The 14975-nt window shown below is 55.0% G+C and overlaps 1 protein-coding gene across 2 annotated transcripts in view; it reads right to left on the bottom strand.

Moving 5' to 3' along the window:
- The window catches only part of LRP1 (LDL receptor related protein 1), a 68602-nt gene that overhangs the window by 38650 nt on the left and 14977 nt on the right, over window positions 1-14975 (bottom strand). For both annotated transcript variants that reach the window (XM_072741762.1, XM_072741763.1), the window contains exons 7-18: window positions 14344-14533; window positions 13839-13982; window positions 12425-12661; window positions 11048-11228; window positions 9921-10143; window positions 8597-8798; window positions 8139-8264; window positions 5781-5921; window positions 5558-5683; window positions 4763-4879; window positions 4286-4366; window positions 2478-2645 (exon numbers count right to left, since the gene is read on the bottom strand). In XM_072741762.1, coding sequence (XP_072597863.1) covers window positions 2478-2645; window positions 4286-4366; window positions 4763-4879; window positions 5558-5683; window positions 5781-5921; window positions 8139-8264; window positions 8597-8798; window positions 9921-10143; window positions 11048-11228; window positions 12425-12661; window positions 13839-13982; window positions 14344-14533 — 1936 coding nt within the window. The remainder of the gene's footprint in view (window positions 1-2477; window positions 2646-4285; window positions 4367-4762; window positions 4880-5557; window positions 5684-5780; window positions 5922-8138; window positions 8265-8596; window positions 8799-9920; window positions 10144-11047; window positions 11229-12424; window positions 12662-13838; window positions 13983-14343; window positions 14534-14975) is intronic.

The raw sequence follows: 14975 nt of genomic DNA, 5'->3' as shown, positions 1-14975 counted from the left end.
GGGCAGGGCCGGGGTGTGATGTGACTCATGTTCTGCAGGATCACTGTGGCTGCTGCACGGAGATCTGACTCAGGAGGCTGGGAAGGAGCAGCACCCAAAGGCACGGGTGAGGGTGCAGGAGCCGCACCTCACTCTCACAGGCTGCCCGCCCACTCCTCCCACCTGCCCGCCAGGAATACGCCAGGAATATGGTCAATGCTCTCATTTCAATGCCAGCATCTCTGCATCTCTGCATCTCGGCCGGGCTCCCAGCTGAGCTGAGCTGAGCTTCCTTCCTCAGGGCCCCTGAGCCTCTTTCTAATTGGATTCCCTTCTAGGAGTGTCCTCTGCAAGCACCTCCTACATGTTACCACCTTCCAGCTTCAAAGTCCTTCAAAGGCCCCAGTGCTTGACTTTCAACTGCTAATGTCATCTGCCCCCTTGGGCACAGCCTCATTCTTGCTGGCCCCTCCAGCCTCAGGGGTCCCAACAGGGCAGGCGCCAAAGTGCTCAGTGTCACCCTCTTGCTACTGGGTTTTCCACCCCTACCTGCCTTCCATCTGAGGACCCTCCCTCGTGTCCATTTGGCCACCGTCCAATCCCTCATCAGGGTCTAGTTCAGACGCCACCTCTTCCTAAATAGCCCCAGACCACTTTAGCTCACCACCATGCTTCACAATCCCTGCCAGTCATGACAGGTCCGCTCCCACGTGCCAGGCCCCCACACATCTCTCATTTCATGGACGAAGAAGCCAAGGCTCAGAAGAAATGACTGGTCCAAGGTCACCCAGCTTGTATGTGAGGGCAGAGTGCTTTTCCCACCACTGCGCAGGCCTCCCGTGGTTCTTCTCAGAATCCCAAGGGACTATTACTTGTCCCACCCATCCAGCACTTCTGAGATGGCCCTTGAGAACCAGCGACTGTTTCCCGGGCCTCAGGTGACCCTCCCTGCCCTCCCTGCCCTCCCTCTCAGTCGTGGGCCCAGCGTGGGAGCTCCTGTTCTCAGTACTGCTCTCACTGTGTATACCTTCGCTCTACAAGCACAGGTTGTTAGCTGGAGGTCCAGGGGCCAGATAAGGTCTGCGATAAAAGGAAAGACTTTGGCCTGCAGTATTTTTAAGGCTTTTAAAGTCCATTGCCAGTTGTTATGGGTTGATTTGTGTTCCCTAAGGAGATGCTGATGTCCTAACTCAATGTACCTGTGAAAGTGATCTTTGGAAATAGGTCTTTGCAAATGATTAAATTAAGAGGAGGTCATTAGGGTAGGCCTTAATCCAATATGTCTGTGTCCTCATATAAAGAGGAAATCCAAATACAGAAATAGGTGCACAGGCGGGGAGAATGCCACATAAAGAAGAAGGCAGGGATTGGGGTGGAGCACATACAATCCAAGGAATCCCAAAGATTGCCTGCAAACACCGAAAGCTAGGAGACAGGTCTGAATAGATTTTCCTTCACAGCCCTCAGAAGGAGCCAACCCTGCCAACATTGTGAACTTGGGTTTCTGGCCTCTAGAACTGAGACAAGAAATTTCTGTTGTTTAAGCCACTCAGCTTGTGGTACTTTGTTATGGCAGCAAGAGGAAACTAATACAACAGTGTTTAGAAATGGGTAGGCTTCACATAAAAATCTGCGTTTCTGGGATGCCTGGGTGGCTCAATGGTTGAGTGTCTGCCTTCGACTCAGGTCATGATCCCGGGGTCCTGGGATTGAGTTCTGCACCAGGCTCCCCACAGGGAGAGCTGCTTCTCCCCCTGCCTGGGTCTCTGCCTCTCTGTGTGTCTCTCATGAATAAATAAATAAGATCTTTAAAAAAATAATCTGCATTTCTGACTTCTCTCAAAGCCAGGGCAACCCTGGATCTGCAGTCTTCCATGGAAACAACAGGCCAGAGCCGAGAAACCAACCTTCCTTGAGAGGGTCTATGCCTTCTGGAAACTCGGCCCCTATTGCCCCCTAGCTGGGCCCTGGAGGCTTGGGCCCTGAGTACTCTGAGGAGCCATCCCCTCTCTCCTTTGGTTCCCACTGTGCTCATGCATCCTTACCCCCTGAGCATCCCCTTCTCAAGCTACCAGCTCGCAAGCACAGGCCGTATGCCGAATGCTTTTTGTGCATGATCTCACTGAACCCCCACATCAGCGCTGTGATGTGGATGCTATTATTATCCCACTTTGCAGATGAAACTCACAGAGGCCCACGGAGATAAAGTAACTTGCTCAAGGCCACCCAGATAGTAAGCTGCAGAGCTGGAGCTCAAACCCAAGGCCACCCAACTGCAAAGCCCGTAATCACACCAGCGTGTAACGAAGGTTTGTTGACAATCTCTCTCTCCCTCATGATGGGCAATTCCTGAGGATAAGAGCTGTGTCTGGGTTCTCTGGTTCCCAGATGGCAATGGCACACAGTGGGGGGGGGGGGGCACAACCGAGGGACGAAGGGATGGAGGGACGGAGGAACTGGCACGGTCCTGCCGCGCCTGGTGGCCCCCAGGCACCCACCCTGGTTGGTGCAGTTGGCATGGGTCTCATCACTGTAGTCTCCGCAGTCATTGTCTCCGTCACAGGTCCAGTGCTCAGGGATGCAGCGCCCACTGTTGCACTTGAATTGAGTGCTGGAGCAGGAGTGGCTGCAGCCGGCCTCATCACTGTTGTCCCCACAGTCATTGTCTGGGGGGAGGCAAGAATGGGAGAGGGGAGAAGCAGGTCAGCAAGCAGCCTTCTCTGTGACCCCAGCTTAGGGCCCCCACGCCCACCTCCCCTTTCCCACCCTGGCGATCCTCCCCACTCCCCCACTGAGAAAATAACAAACAGAAAAGACACAGAAACTGCATAGACTGCAGCATGCACCATGGCCCACGGGACAGGGCAGGGGGGACGGGTTGAGGAGAGGTGTAGACGTGGGGCAGGCCCCACGAGGGCCTTTCCCTGAGTCTCGTTAGGTGGTGGGTGGGAACTGGACACGGTCCTTTCCCTTTCTCCTTCAGGCAGGGTGTGGGAACAGGGGTCAGCTTGCTTTGGGAGAAAGGCAGAGATTTCTCCGGTTTGGGGGGGAGTGAGGTGGGTGGAGTGTAGGTGAGGCTGCCCTGCTGGGGAGGGAAGGGCCGAAGCAGGGCCGCCCCGACCTCAGGCACTGCTGGGCCCTGCTGGGGGTGCCCAGCTCACAAGGGGTACTGCCTGCAGCTGGGAAGGGTCAGGGGCCACCTCTGGAAGGCATCTGAGGGTCACTGAATAAACGGTCCTGCTTTCCAGGCCTCGTGGGTGGGGGCTACGGGCCTTCCCTCCACATTTTCAGGATGCTTGAGAAGACTGGGGTATGGCTTTCCCCCTTGGGGTGTGTTACTGCCTCTTTTCCACCTGGATTTGCTTCTCTCTCCTCCCCTCTGAGTCTTGGTCTTCTAGTTTCCACCGGTCACCTCCTCTCCCTGCCCTCCCTGCTTCTTTCCCTTCCACTGTCTGTCTGTCTCTCTCTGTCGCCTCCTGTCTCCCTTCTCTCTTTCTCTTCATGTCTTAGGAGCTCTCTGGAGAGGGGAGCTGCCTGGGGTTCCTGAGAAGCGGCCCAAGGCCAGCTGGGGCTCTGGGGTGATGGTGCATGTGCTTCTATGCACTGACCGGCAGGCTCAGGACAGGTCTTTTCGTCAGAGCCGTCCCCACAATCCTTCTCTGAAACACAGAAACCGCCAGGGCAACCATTGGCACACGAGACACAGCAAAGATGAGGGGCAACATGGCGTTGACCCAGTACATCCTCTCACACATTAGCTAGGGCTGGAACCACTGGTGCAACACGACACAACACACAGACACAACCAGAGCCCTGAGACGGCACACACAGGACGATCCACTGCCCCCACGGCTCAGGGCTGACATCACATGGTCCATGGCTGACTGCCAGGTGGGCTCCCGAGCCTGAAGCCAGAGCCTGGAGGGTGTACCAAGAACCCCAGAAGCTGGAGTTTGCAGGGAGAAGGGAGTTGGGCACTGGGATCCTCTCGCTCTGCCCCTTTAGCCTTTCTCACTCATTTCTCCCCGGCCCCCACGCTTCTGCCAGAGAATGGGCAGCACAGGCCCTGTCTGGGGAGGAGTGGTTCAGATGGGTGACGGGGAGGGTCCCCCCCATCAGTTACCACACGGGTTCCCCCATGGCATTTCTGGCTTGTCCTCATTTCTCTCAGCCAACTTGGCGGGGCTTTAGTGAATTGTAAGGAGGCCCAGCTTGATTCTAGAACCCCTTTATCTCCCACCAGGACCTGCCTGTGGCTTCTAGCTTTCCTAGGAAGCAAGGCAGGTTAAGAGGGGTAAGCTCTTACCATTGTCACATCGCCAGTTGATGTTGATGCATCTGCCATTGTTGCAGGTAAACTGAGTCAGGGGGAAGCAGGTGGGATAGGCTGTCAGGGAGAAAAAACAACTGAGTGGGGCCCTCCAGCTTATACAGCATCACAACCCCGGGAGGGGGGTGCAGGGTCCCTCCTGGAAGCAGCAGCCATAGCCTCCAGGGCTGTGGGGTGGGAAAGCTAGTGGTGGGAGCTGAGCCCGAAGCTCTGAAGATCCTTATCCCTCCGAGCCTCCCTTTCCTGAGCTTCTATAGAGTTCCCAGCCGCCTGCCCCGTGCTGAGGGTCCTATGCCTGACCTCACTGAATCCCCACATTGGTGCAGACAAAACAGAGGTCACAGAGATGACATAACTTGCTCACGGCCACCCAGGGACCAAGGTTCGGGGGCCCTCCAGCACCCCGGCCCCAGGGCACGTTCTCACGGGCCCCCCCACCCCTGTCCCTCTTACCACACGAGGCCGACTCATCGGAGCGGTCCCCACAGTCATCGTCCAGATCACACGTCCAGGAGATGGGGATGCAGCGGCCGCTGGCACAGGAGAACTGGTTGGGTGGGCAGGTGCGAGCTGGAGACAGGGATGGTGCGACCGTTCATAGTCCTGCCCACCCCCCCAATCTCCCGTTCTTTCCTCCTATCCTGTCTCTCAGGAAGTCTTCCCGAGGGTACAAAGCCATTTCTCTTAGAGAAGTTCAAAGCCATCTACGTGGGGGGCCCGGCTGGCTCAGTCGCTTAAGCGTCAGACTCGCGGTTCTGGCTCAGGTCGTGGTGTCAGGGCCGTGAGATGGAGCCCGTGCTGGACTCCGCCTGAGCAAGGAGTCCGCTTGGGGTTCTCTCCTTCCCTCTCCCTCACCCTCTGCCCCTACCTCTGCTCACACTTGCTCTCTCTCTGTCTCTCTCTCAAACGAATGCATAAATAAAATCTTACAAAAAAAAAAAAAAAGCCAGCTGTGTGGTCTGACACCCATCTGCTTCACCCTATCTCTCAAGGGGTCCCTGATATCCTCCGAGGAGATCCACCCTCCTTGCTCCTGTCTCCAACCTGAAGCCACACTGTTCCCCGCAAGCTCAGATCTCCGAGCCACCCCCGGTCTTCTGGGGAAAGGGAGAGAGCGCCCCTCTCCTGCCCGCAGTCCCGTCCTCTCAGCCCTGATGCCCCGGGCTCCTTTCTTTCCCGAGGCCACGGTCTTCCCCGGCTGGGGCCCCCCACCCCCACCTCCCTGCCGGTCCACCCCGGACCCTACACCTGAACAAGTAGCATTGGACTCGTCTTCACTGTTCCCGCAGTCGTTGTCGCCGTCACAGAGCCAGCGGTTGGGGATGCACCGGTTGTTCTCACACTTGAACCGGTCGGAGGGGCAGGTGTGCTGATCTGGGGGGGCAGGTGGGTCAGTGGAGGGCAGGGCCCAGCTCGCCCCGCCGCCCCTGCCCCGGGCCTGCCATCCCCCGGGAGGCGGTGAGCGACTCACGGCAGAGGGCCGGGGCCTCGTCGCTGTTGTCCAGGCAATCGTTGTCCCCGTCGCACTTCCAGCGCTCCTGGATGCAGCGGCTGTTGGCGCAGGCGAACTCGCCCGGCTGGCACTGGGGTGGGGGCACGTAGGATGGGTTCGCTGTGGGCGCCACAGGGGTTGGGGGGAGAGTCAGACCAGGCCGTGGGACAGGCGCTCAGCGCTCTGTGCTAGGCTTGCCTGTTGTATTATTTTAAATCATATACCGAGAGTCATTTTTTCTAGGGTGTAATTCTTCACCAACAAATAATAATCTGGCTAGAAACCGCAGCTCTTTCTCAAGCCACAAGGGTGATGTTTACTTGAATACTTTCAGTATTTCAGTGTGGCCTGAGAACCAGCCGCTTGCAAGAGAGCCTGGAGCCCCCCACCCCGCCCCTGCTTACTTTCGTCCCTCCTGAGAAGACCCCGCCTCACCCGCTTCCTCCACAGTCTGCCTCTTGGAAATCGCCTCTGGGACCCCAGGGCCATGTCCTGGTCTTTGGGCTTTTTCCTTCCCGATGCATCGACTCCACCAGAAGGAGTGAACACAGGCCCCAGAGCTTGCAGGCTCCAGCCTCCTGTCCCCCCACACTCCCACCTCCCCACCTGTCTGTCCTGAGCTCTCAGCAGTAAAACCACTAGGTCTTTGGTCTGCATTTGCATGGGTGACATCAGGAAGCCCAGCAACCCTGTCGGCCCCTGACCCTGCACCCTGCACTTCTGCCGGATGCCTTTCTGACCCACCCATCTCTCATCCTTGCTCTAATCCTAGAAACTTCTGTGCAACCCTTGGATGCCTACTCTCTCTCCTGTGGCCCTGGACCATGGGGCTTTGGTATATGTCACCTCGCTCCTCGGTACTGCTTCCCAACTGTTCTTCTCTCCTCTTGGAAAAATCAGTGCTGACTTTCATGCTATTAGACTACACCAACCCCGGCTTCTACGGGCCCCCAGGCCTCTCCCTGGCATCTTAAGGGGTTTTAGCGGCTGACTCAGTGTCACTTTTCCCCAATTCTCTCCTGCTCTAATTCTTGGTGATTCCAGTGTCCGTGTGGATCCTTCCATCACCCTGGCCACTCAGTTCCCCTCTCTGCCGATGCTCTTGCCCCCCACCTGGCCTCACTCACTTATTCTCAGCTGTCTGCTAAGGCCCCACTGACCCATTTTCATTTCTGGGATTCTATCTTAAGGAAGCCATCCAGAATATGGGAAGGCAGGAAGGTGTGGGAAACAGCAGAGTAAGTGGTGAAAAAACAGGCTCTGGGGCTGACTTCCTGGGTTCAAATCCCTATTTGAACTTTGGGCCTCAATTTCTTCATCTGTATACAGGGGATAATAATATATACGTTCCCTATAGGAATATTTTAAGGAATAAACAAGCTACTGCATGGGAAGTGCTTATAATCATAATAATCATAATACTTGTTTGTGTTTAAGAAATAAATGTTAGCTGTCATTATAACAAGGGAGAAACAACCTAAACACCCTACAATAGAGAAATGGTTGAGAAAATGATGGAACGTTCACTAATGAAATATCTTTCAGTCATTAAAAATCTGCTTCCGTCTCTATGACCTACTGTCGAGTGACGAAAAGCAGAAAACAGAATAGCATGTGTAGCACGATTCTGTTTAAGTAAAGGCAAAAGCATAGAGAAATCTTTGGGAGGGTGTGCCCCCAAGTGATGACAGTGACACCCATGGGTGGTGGTATTTGGGGTGACTTGTACTTTCTCCTTATGTTTTTCTATATTGTTCATTTATTTATTTTTTTACAATGAGCATGACCTACTTTTATTTAAAAAGATGCTATTTAATTTAAAAAAATGCAACAATAACACAGTAAATGCCGTGACACCCTAAGAGGGCAGAAGACATTTTATATACAGTCTGATCCCAGCTTCATACACCCAACCATGTAACCCACCTGGCCATAGAAAGATGGTGTTCGCTTACTACAGTGCTAACAATATACTGGTGTCTGTTGGTGGGCTTTGGGTTTTTTTTCTCTTCTCTAATTTCCAATATTTAGAACTGTTGTTATATTACTTAAATCAAGGGGGAAGCAAATGTAAAAGAATATTTTCCTCTTTCCTAGCTGTCCTGATTATTGCTCGGTTTCCCCTAATTTTTGTGCTCTCTCAAATTCCTCCCACCCCTGGTCCTCCCCAAACCCCCTCTTGGTCCCCGGGGCCTTCCCTCAATCCTGTCCCTTGTCTCTTACTGCCCCCACAGGACCCTCTCTGCCTCCTTAATCACTGATTGGACACGTCGGCCCCCTCCTGATGAGGGCTGCTCCCAGGCCTCCCACCCCCGCCGGGCACCTCCTCGTATGTACCCAAGCAGGTGACACCATCTGTGTCCAACACCTGGTCCTCAGCACAGGCACACTGGCGGCTCCCAGGGGTGGCCAGGCACAGGCTGCTGCAGCCACCGTTGTTCACTCGGCACTTGTTTGTACCCACTGAAAAAGCAGAGGGATGGTTGTAGCAGGGCCACAAAGGCCAGGGAGAGGAGGAGAGAGGACAGGGAAAAGTCACATTCAAGTGAGGAGTCAGAAAGGGAATAGTGGTGACAAGGACGATAAGCATGTTGAAGAAGAGGACATGGTGGCATGGGACAGGGAAGGCGATGGGGAAGACACCGTCAAATGGGTTGGGGGCCTCTCTTCTCGAGGGCCTCAACAATCAGAGCCTAGGATCCCTGGGGAGTGGCTTCACCACCATCCCCGACCCAGAGTAGCCTCACCCCCCATCTAGGCCCCACCCCATCACTGTCCCCAGCACCAGGGGATACCTTGCTGCTGCTGGGCATCATACATGCGGATCTCAAAGATGGGAGGCCGCTCGCTGCGCAGAAGGGTCACGGTGGGGGGCGCCCCGCCTGCGCCCCGTTCTAAGCGGTAAACACTGCCGCTCCGGTACTCAGTCCAGAAGAGGTAGTTGCCATGATGACACAGGCCAAAGGCGTGGTTCAGCTCAGGACCCTCATATACAATCTAAGAATGGAGGGGAGGTTGCCAAGGAGCTGAGGACAAATAGGGTGCCCGAGAAAGGCCTAGCGGGATTACCGTTTCGTTCATTCATTCGTCCATGTCCTGGGTGTGGGTCTTGTTTCCCCCACTAGCCTGGGAGAACCTGAGGGTGACAGCTTTGCACACAGTGAGGTGTCAGACCCTGGACCCAGCAGGATGCTGATGGGGAGCTTGTCCATACTGTCCTCCCTTGGATTCATTCATATTCATTCATATCCTTCCAACCCGCATGTGTGTGCATGTACACACACACACACACACACACACACACACACACACAGTTCTGAGCAGACAACCAGAATTCATCCATTCATTTCTTCATTCAACAAACATTTGCCAGGATCTGTTAAGGGCCAAGCTGTGGCTTGAAAAAAACACAGTCCCTGCCCTGAAGCTGCCGAGTGTCTCGTGGAGGGGACACATGGTAATCCAGGGTGGACGAGGGTCTGGAGGCAACATCCTGGAGAAGGGGGCTCCTGAGCAGTGTGACAGGTGAAGAGGAGTGGGGGTGGAGGCAGAACGCCATCCGCAACAGCACAGGGGGCAGGCCCTGTTCACTATGTGCCAGCAATTCCAAGCTGTCTAGTGTTGCTTGCTCAAATGCTGGGATACAGGGATTGGCAGAGAAATAAGACCACATAGTCAGGGGCCATATCATAAAGGGCCTTAAATACCAGGAAAGAGCTCAGTCCACGTGCCTAGAGATGCACATGACTCACAAAGCATATGGCCACCAAAATGAAACCACGCATGTATCTGCCATCTCTAAGCATTGTGTACTTGCACGGAGGCACACACCGAAGTGTACTGTGTGAAGGTGCACAACCATGCAGAGATGCACAGGAGGTGTACACTCAGGTATGCACACAAGTGGTCAAGCCCACCGACAATCCCTCATAGAGAGGCGATCCTCAAGTAATAGGACACCTAAGACGCACAGCACAGAGATGCACACACCCATAGGTACATAGGGAGACATGTATGAAGCACACAGGCCTAGATACAGAGATGCCCACACAGTCCACACACAAATGTGTCCTAGCAACGCACACATGAACACCCCCACACAGGTGCGTGCCTGCCCACCTTCCGGTCTGTGCCATTGAGCAGTATGGTCTCAATGCGGTCATAGAAGGCATCCACCCAGTAGAGGCGCCCAGCTGGGATGTCCAGGCTCAGCCCATTGGGCCAAAGCACTGTCTTGGAGGTGACAAAGATGTCTCGGTGTGAGCCGTCCATCCAGGCCCTCTCCAGCCGCCCTCGCCGACTGTCCTTGGGGTCCTCCTCCCAGTCTGTCCAGTACATCCACCTGTGGGCAGGGACTGGTGAGCATCCCGTGGACCACCCCTGCCATCACTGGCAGCCCCTGCCATCACTGGCAGCCTCCTATATGGTCCCAATCCATGCGTGCTACGCCATAGCTCCTCCCACAGGGCTTCCTGCCCACTCAACCCTTGCCCCAACATTTCATTCATTCATTCCTCCATTCAACAAGTATTTGTCGAGTGCCTACTGTGAGTTGGGCACAGTCCTGGCACTTGAGGACCCAGTGGAGATCAAGGCAGACAAGGCTTATGATCTCCTGGAGATCACAACCCACCCAAGAAACAAGTCAACTGGAAGGTTACATACATGGGGGATTGAGAAAACCCAGGAAGAACATGAAATAGGGTGAACACCTCGAGAGTGGACTGGGCAGCAAGCAGGGAAGGCCTCTCTGAGGATGTTTGAGCCTAGGTGTGAATGCGGACAAGGGGCTAGATCTGTGAATGTCTGGGAGCTCCAAGTAAAGCAACTCCTAGAGAAGAAGCCTTGAGGCACGAAGAGCTGGGGTGTCTGAGGAACAGATAATGAGCAGTAGGAACAGAACTTCCAGGGGTAGAAGAAAGATGCTGATGAGGTCAAAGAAATGCAGGAGATCCTGTAGGAACCCTGGCCTGATGAGGACTGTGGGTCTCACTCCAAGGACAAGGGGAGCCAGTGGAGGGCCTTGAGTTGGGAGTGACAGTCCCAGATCTCATGTGTGTATGTGTGTGTGTGAGGAATCCCTCCCCTTGTGCTGAAGACAGGGCACCTTTCCCCCATTCAGCCTCTGATTCCTGCTTCAGCATCCCACTTAGGCCGCTCTCCCCTGCCGACTCCTTGTCTCACTTTTCAGTTCTGAGACCCACGATTCCTGGTTCCTCCTTCCCCCAGGCCCTGGAAAGACTCACCCATTGAGGGGATCCACCACAATGGCCCTGGGGTGTGTCATTTTGCCCTCGATTAAGGTCTTGCGGGTCTGAGCAGCCTTCTCCAGCCTGGCCACACTGATGGTCTTCTTGGGTCCATCATCCGTCCAATACAAGTTGTCCCCCATCCAGTCCACAGCCACCCCCTCCACATTGTGGATCCCTGCAGGGAGTGAAGGGAGTGATGATGGAGAGCCTCAAAAGAACTTCAAAACTGCCTGCCTCTGAGCAACCTGATGAGCAGGAGGTGCATGGAGCTACCCTGTGCCCTGGATGGTGGGTGGGATGGGGTGGGAAGCTGGAAAAGGAGCTGGGGAGACTGTGTGAAGGCCCACGGTCTCTCAAAACTCAATACTACAACCCATGAACCTCTGTGGCAGACGTGAGGTCCCCTGCGAGGACATGTCTGAGCCTGAGCTGGAGTGAGCTGAAGCAATGTTCATGTCACACAAGTGTGACACAACATCCCAGGCCTAAAAGTCCTGAGCTAACAAAATGAATAAATTAGGAAGTGATTTTTCACTTAGCCAAAAGCTTCATCTCAAGCTTAAATAACAGCTTCCCTGGTATAGGGAACCCCAATATTTTCCTGATGAGTTACTTTTGATTTCCCCAAAGTCTTATGATTGCTGACTGCTGAGGTTCTGTGAGCAGTACCAGCGAGGGGTGGGGGGTGGGGGGTAGGGTGGGGAGCAGTAACTGGCGTCAGCCAGATTCACTGGTTAAGGGCTCCCTAACGCTAAACCCTCCCTAACCCCAGGACAGGGCCCAAGTTGCAGTTTTGGGAATTCCTGACACTCAGCAGGAACGGAGAGAACTCAGGAGCTCAGAGCCTCCACAGAGTTGGATATTCAGGAGGCAACGGACAAGGCTGAGGCCCTGCTCCAGCAGCTCTGAGGGAAAACCTGGATTTGACTCACAAAACATACTCTTCTCGGGACAAGTGAGCAAGCAGCTCTTGCTGGCTGTGAGGTCTGGCTGCACAGACCCTCTGTGTGCACCCATGTGCTCATAGGGCTGCTCGTTATTCAAGGCCTCAGGCCTCCCCTGGGCTGTTTCCTGCGTGCAGCTCCAGGGCTCTGAGCCAATGGCAGAGAGACCCCGGGTTTTCCCAAGGGTTGGCAAGGACAGCCCACGCTGCCTAACCCATCCATCCTCCTGCCTCTTTTCGGCTCAGCCAAGAAGGGAGTCACACGGGGGTCAACCTGTCTATCCCCTCATCTCCATGCCAACCAGCTCAGCCAGCCAGTCAGCAGGGGCTCTCCATGCCAGAGGGCCCAGGCCTCACAGCGCTTTCCATCCCAGGCAGGTGTCCCTCGGGAGGGCCATCTGCACACCTCTCACTTTGGGGGGCCTCACCGTCCTTCAGGATGGTTTCCCGCTCAGTGCCATCAATCTTCTGGCGGCCAATGAGGTAGCTGGTGGTGTCGGCAAAGTAGATGAAGCCGGTTTCAGCATGGAAGTCCAAGGCCCGGGGGTTCATGAGATTCTCGATGGGGATCATGTGTTCGTCTGGGACCTTGGCCCCCATATCCATGCCCCGGATAATGCCTGGCCGGCCCTTGCCATACACAAGGAACAGCTCATGTTCTGGCTCTAGGGCAGGCATAAGGAAAGGCACAAAGTCAGGTGCACGTGTGTACACACACACGTGCACACAGACTCCCACCCAGCCTCCGGGGTCATGGCCTAAGGGGCTGCAGTGAGTGTCCCAGTTCTCCCGGCTCAGGGGACATGGGGTGGCAGGGGCTCTGGGTCACGTGAACAGACAGATGAACACGTAAAGCCCTGGGACAGCACCCTGGGGTAGGAGATGGGGCAAGAGTAGCAAGTGGCACGTTTTCAGTTAGGTGCTCCCTGCTCAGTGATAAAATTAGTGGCTCAAATATGTTGGAATCTGATCACTTTGGACCCCTTCTGCTCCTGCCGTCCTTATCTAAGCCACATGGCTCCTTGCTCCCACTGCAAGAGGAGCCTCCTGTCACGTCCCTGCTGTCCGCCCTCTACCCAGCGGCCAGCCAGCATGATCTTTTTACAAATGTGAAGCACATCACGTCACTTCTCTGCTGGAAAGTCATCAAGAACTCCTCATCCCATTTAGAATCCCGTCCAGCCTCTCCTTCCCGTCTCCCCTCACTCACGCTGTGCTCTTCTCAGCCCTGAAGCCTGGCACTGTAGCTTCCCTCTGCCAGAGTGCTCCTCCCTCAGGTGGTCCCATGATTCAGCTCCTCTCTTCACAGCGAGCTTGGCTCAAATCCCACCTCCACAGAGAAGCCTTCCCTGATCCCTCCATCCAAACTGGAGCCCTCACTGTCATCGGCAAGTCTACGCTCCACTCTATTTTTTTTCTAACACCAGGTACCACCTGCAGTTATTTTTATTTGTCTGTCTCTGTCTCCCCTGCCAGACTATAACCTCTGTAAGGCAGAGACAGCATCTATCTTGTCACTGCTGAGTCCTCATCGCCAGGACAGTGCCAGACACCTAGTCCACGCTCACGAGATACTTGTTGAGGGAATGAATGAATGAATGAATGAATGAATTGAACGGGCCAGTTGACAGTCTTCTATGGAGCCTGAGTAGAGTAATGGGAAAAGCCTTGTTCTTGGATGTGGGTCCAAATTCCATCTCTGCCCCTCACTAGGGGTGAACTGTTGGGTAAATTCCTTCATTTCTCGGCCTCTCAGACAGAAACAGCCAGGCTGTGGGAGGCAGAGAAGGACAGTGTCCCACCCCATCCCAGCGGGCACACCCGTCCTCCCCTGTCACTCACTCTTGCATGACTTCCCATCACTGCCCAGGCTGAAGCCAGAGCGGCAGCGGCAAGTCCGTGCCTTGTGGCTGTTGGCCAGCAGGCAGATGTCAGAGCAGCCTCCTGGTTTCCCGAACTGGTCATTCTCACAGGCGTGGCTCCTCACTGCGGGCAGGGGAGAGAGCTAGTCAAGACCCTTCAGGGCCCCCGGGCCCAGGCCTTGAGAAGGCTTCCTGAAGTCTGACCGCACTTCCTCCCGCTGTGGTCAGGAGGAGAGTCACACCACTGCCCACGGTCAGGTGCTTCTACTCTAAAGCAGCCAGGGGGCTGGGAGGAGCAACCTATGTCCTGAGCAGAACTGGGTGCGGGGGCTCCATCGAGGTGAGGGGCAGGAAGGGGTTGGCAAGGGAAGCTGAGAGGCCAGCGGGGTTTGCCTGGGATGGATCACTGCCAGAAGTAATCACGATATGAAAGAACCACGCATTCCCACAGGAGGGTCCGTGGAGGGACGTCGGGGCCCACTCACCCCGGGGCTGACGCCGCTGGTGGTAGATATGGAGCGCACCACCCTTGTCCACACGGGTGACGACCTGGTAGTCGGTGCTGTTGAATCGATTTACCCGGATCACGCTCGTCTTCTGCTGGGCGTTGGCATTGTCCGAGTTGGTGGCATAGAGGTAGTTCTCAAACACGGTTAGGCCGTACAGATGCTCAATCTGAGATGGGCAGGCAGGAATGGTCAGCATGAGAGGAGAAGGGAATCCTTCCTCTGCCCCTAGAGAGCCCCTCAGCTTCCCATCCGACTTCCATTACTTGCTCCGCACTCCCCAAATTCATTTCGCAGCTGTCTAACTCCATGCTCCGCTCTGTCTCCTCCGGCTGGACTTCCCTGTTCTTAAGATCTTTGTTTGTCAAAATCCAGCTCATCCTTCAGAGAGCATCTCTCTGAAGAGCTCCTGGGATCTTCTAAGTGGACACAGGCTCTCCTTTCACACCCCATCTCTCTGGCTATTATCCACTGGCTGGTGATTTGCAGGCTTACCCTACCCACTCTGCTCAAACCCCTTGAGAGCAGGAACCACGTCCCCCACAGACTCAGGCACCCAGTGGATAAGGAACAATTTTGGACTGAGTTGGAGTGGGGCCCTAAACTGTGTC

This window comes from Vulpes vulpes, chromosome 16 (genome assembly GCF_048418805.1).
Source record: "Vulpes vulpes isolate BD-2025 chromosome 16, VulVul3, whole genome shotgun sequence".
Lineage (NCBI taxonomy): Eukaryota > Metazoa > Chordata > Mammalia > Carnivora > Canidae > Vulpes > Vulpes vulpes.
This window is presented reverse-complemented; position numbering and strand designations above follow the sequence as displayed.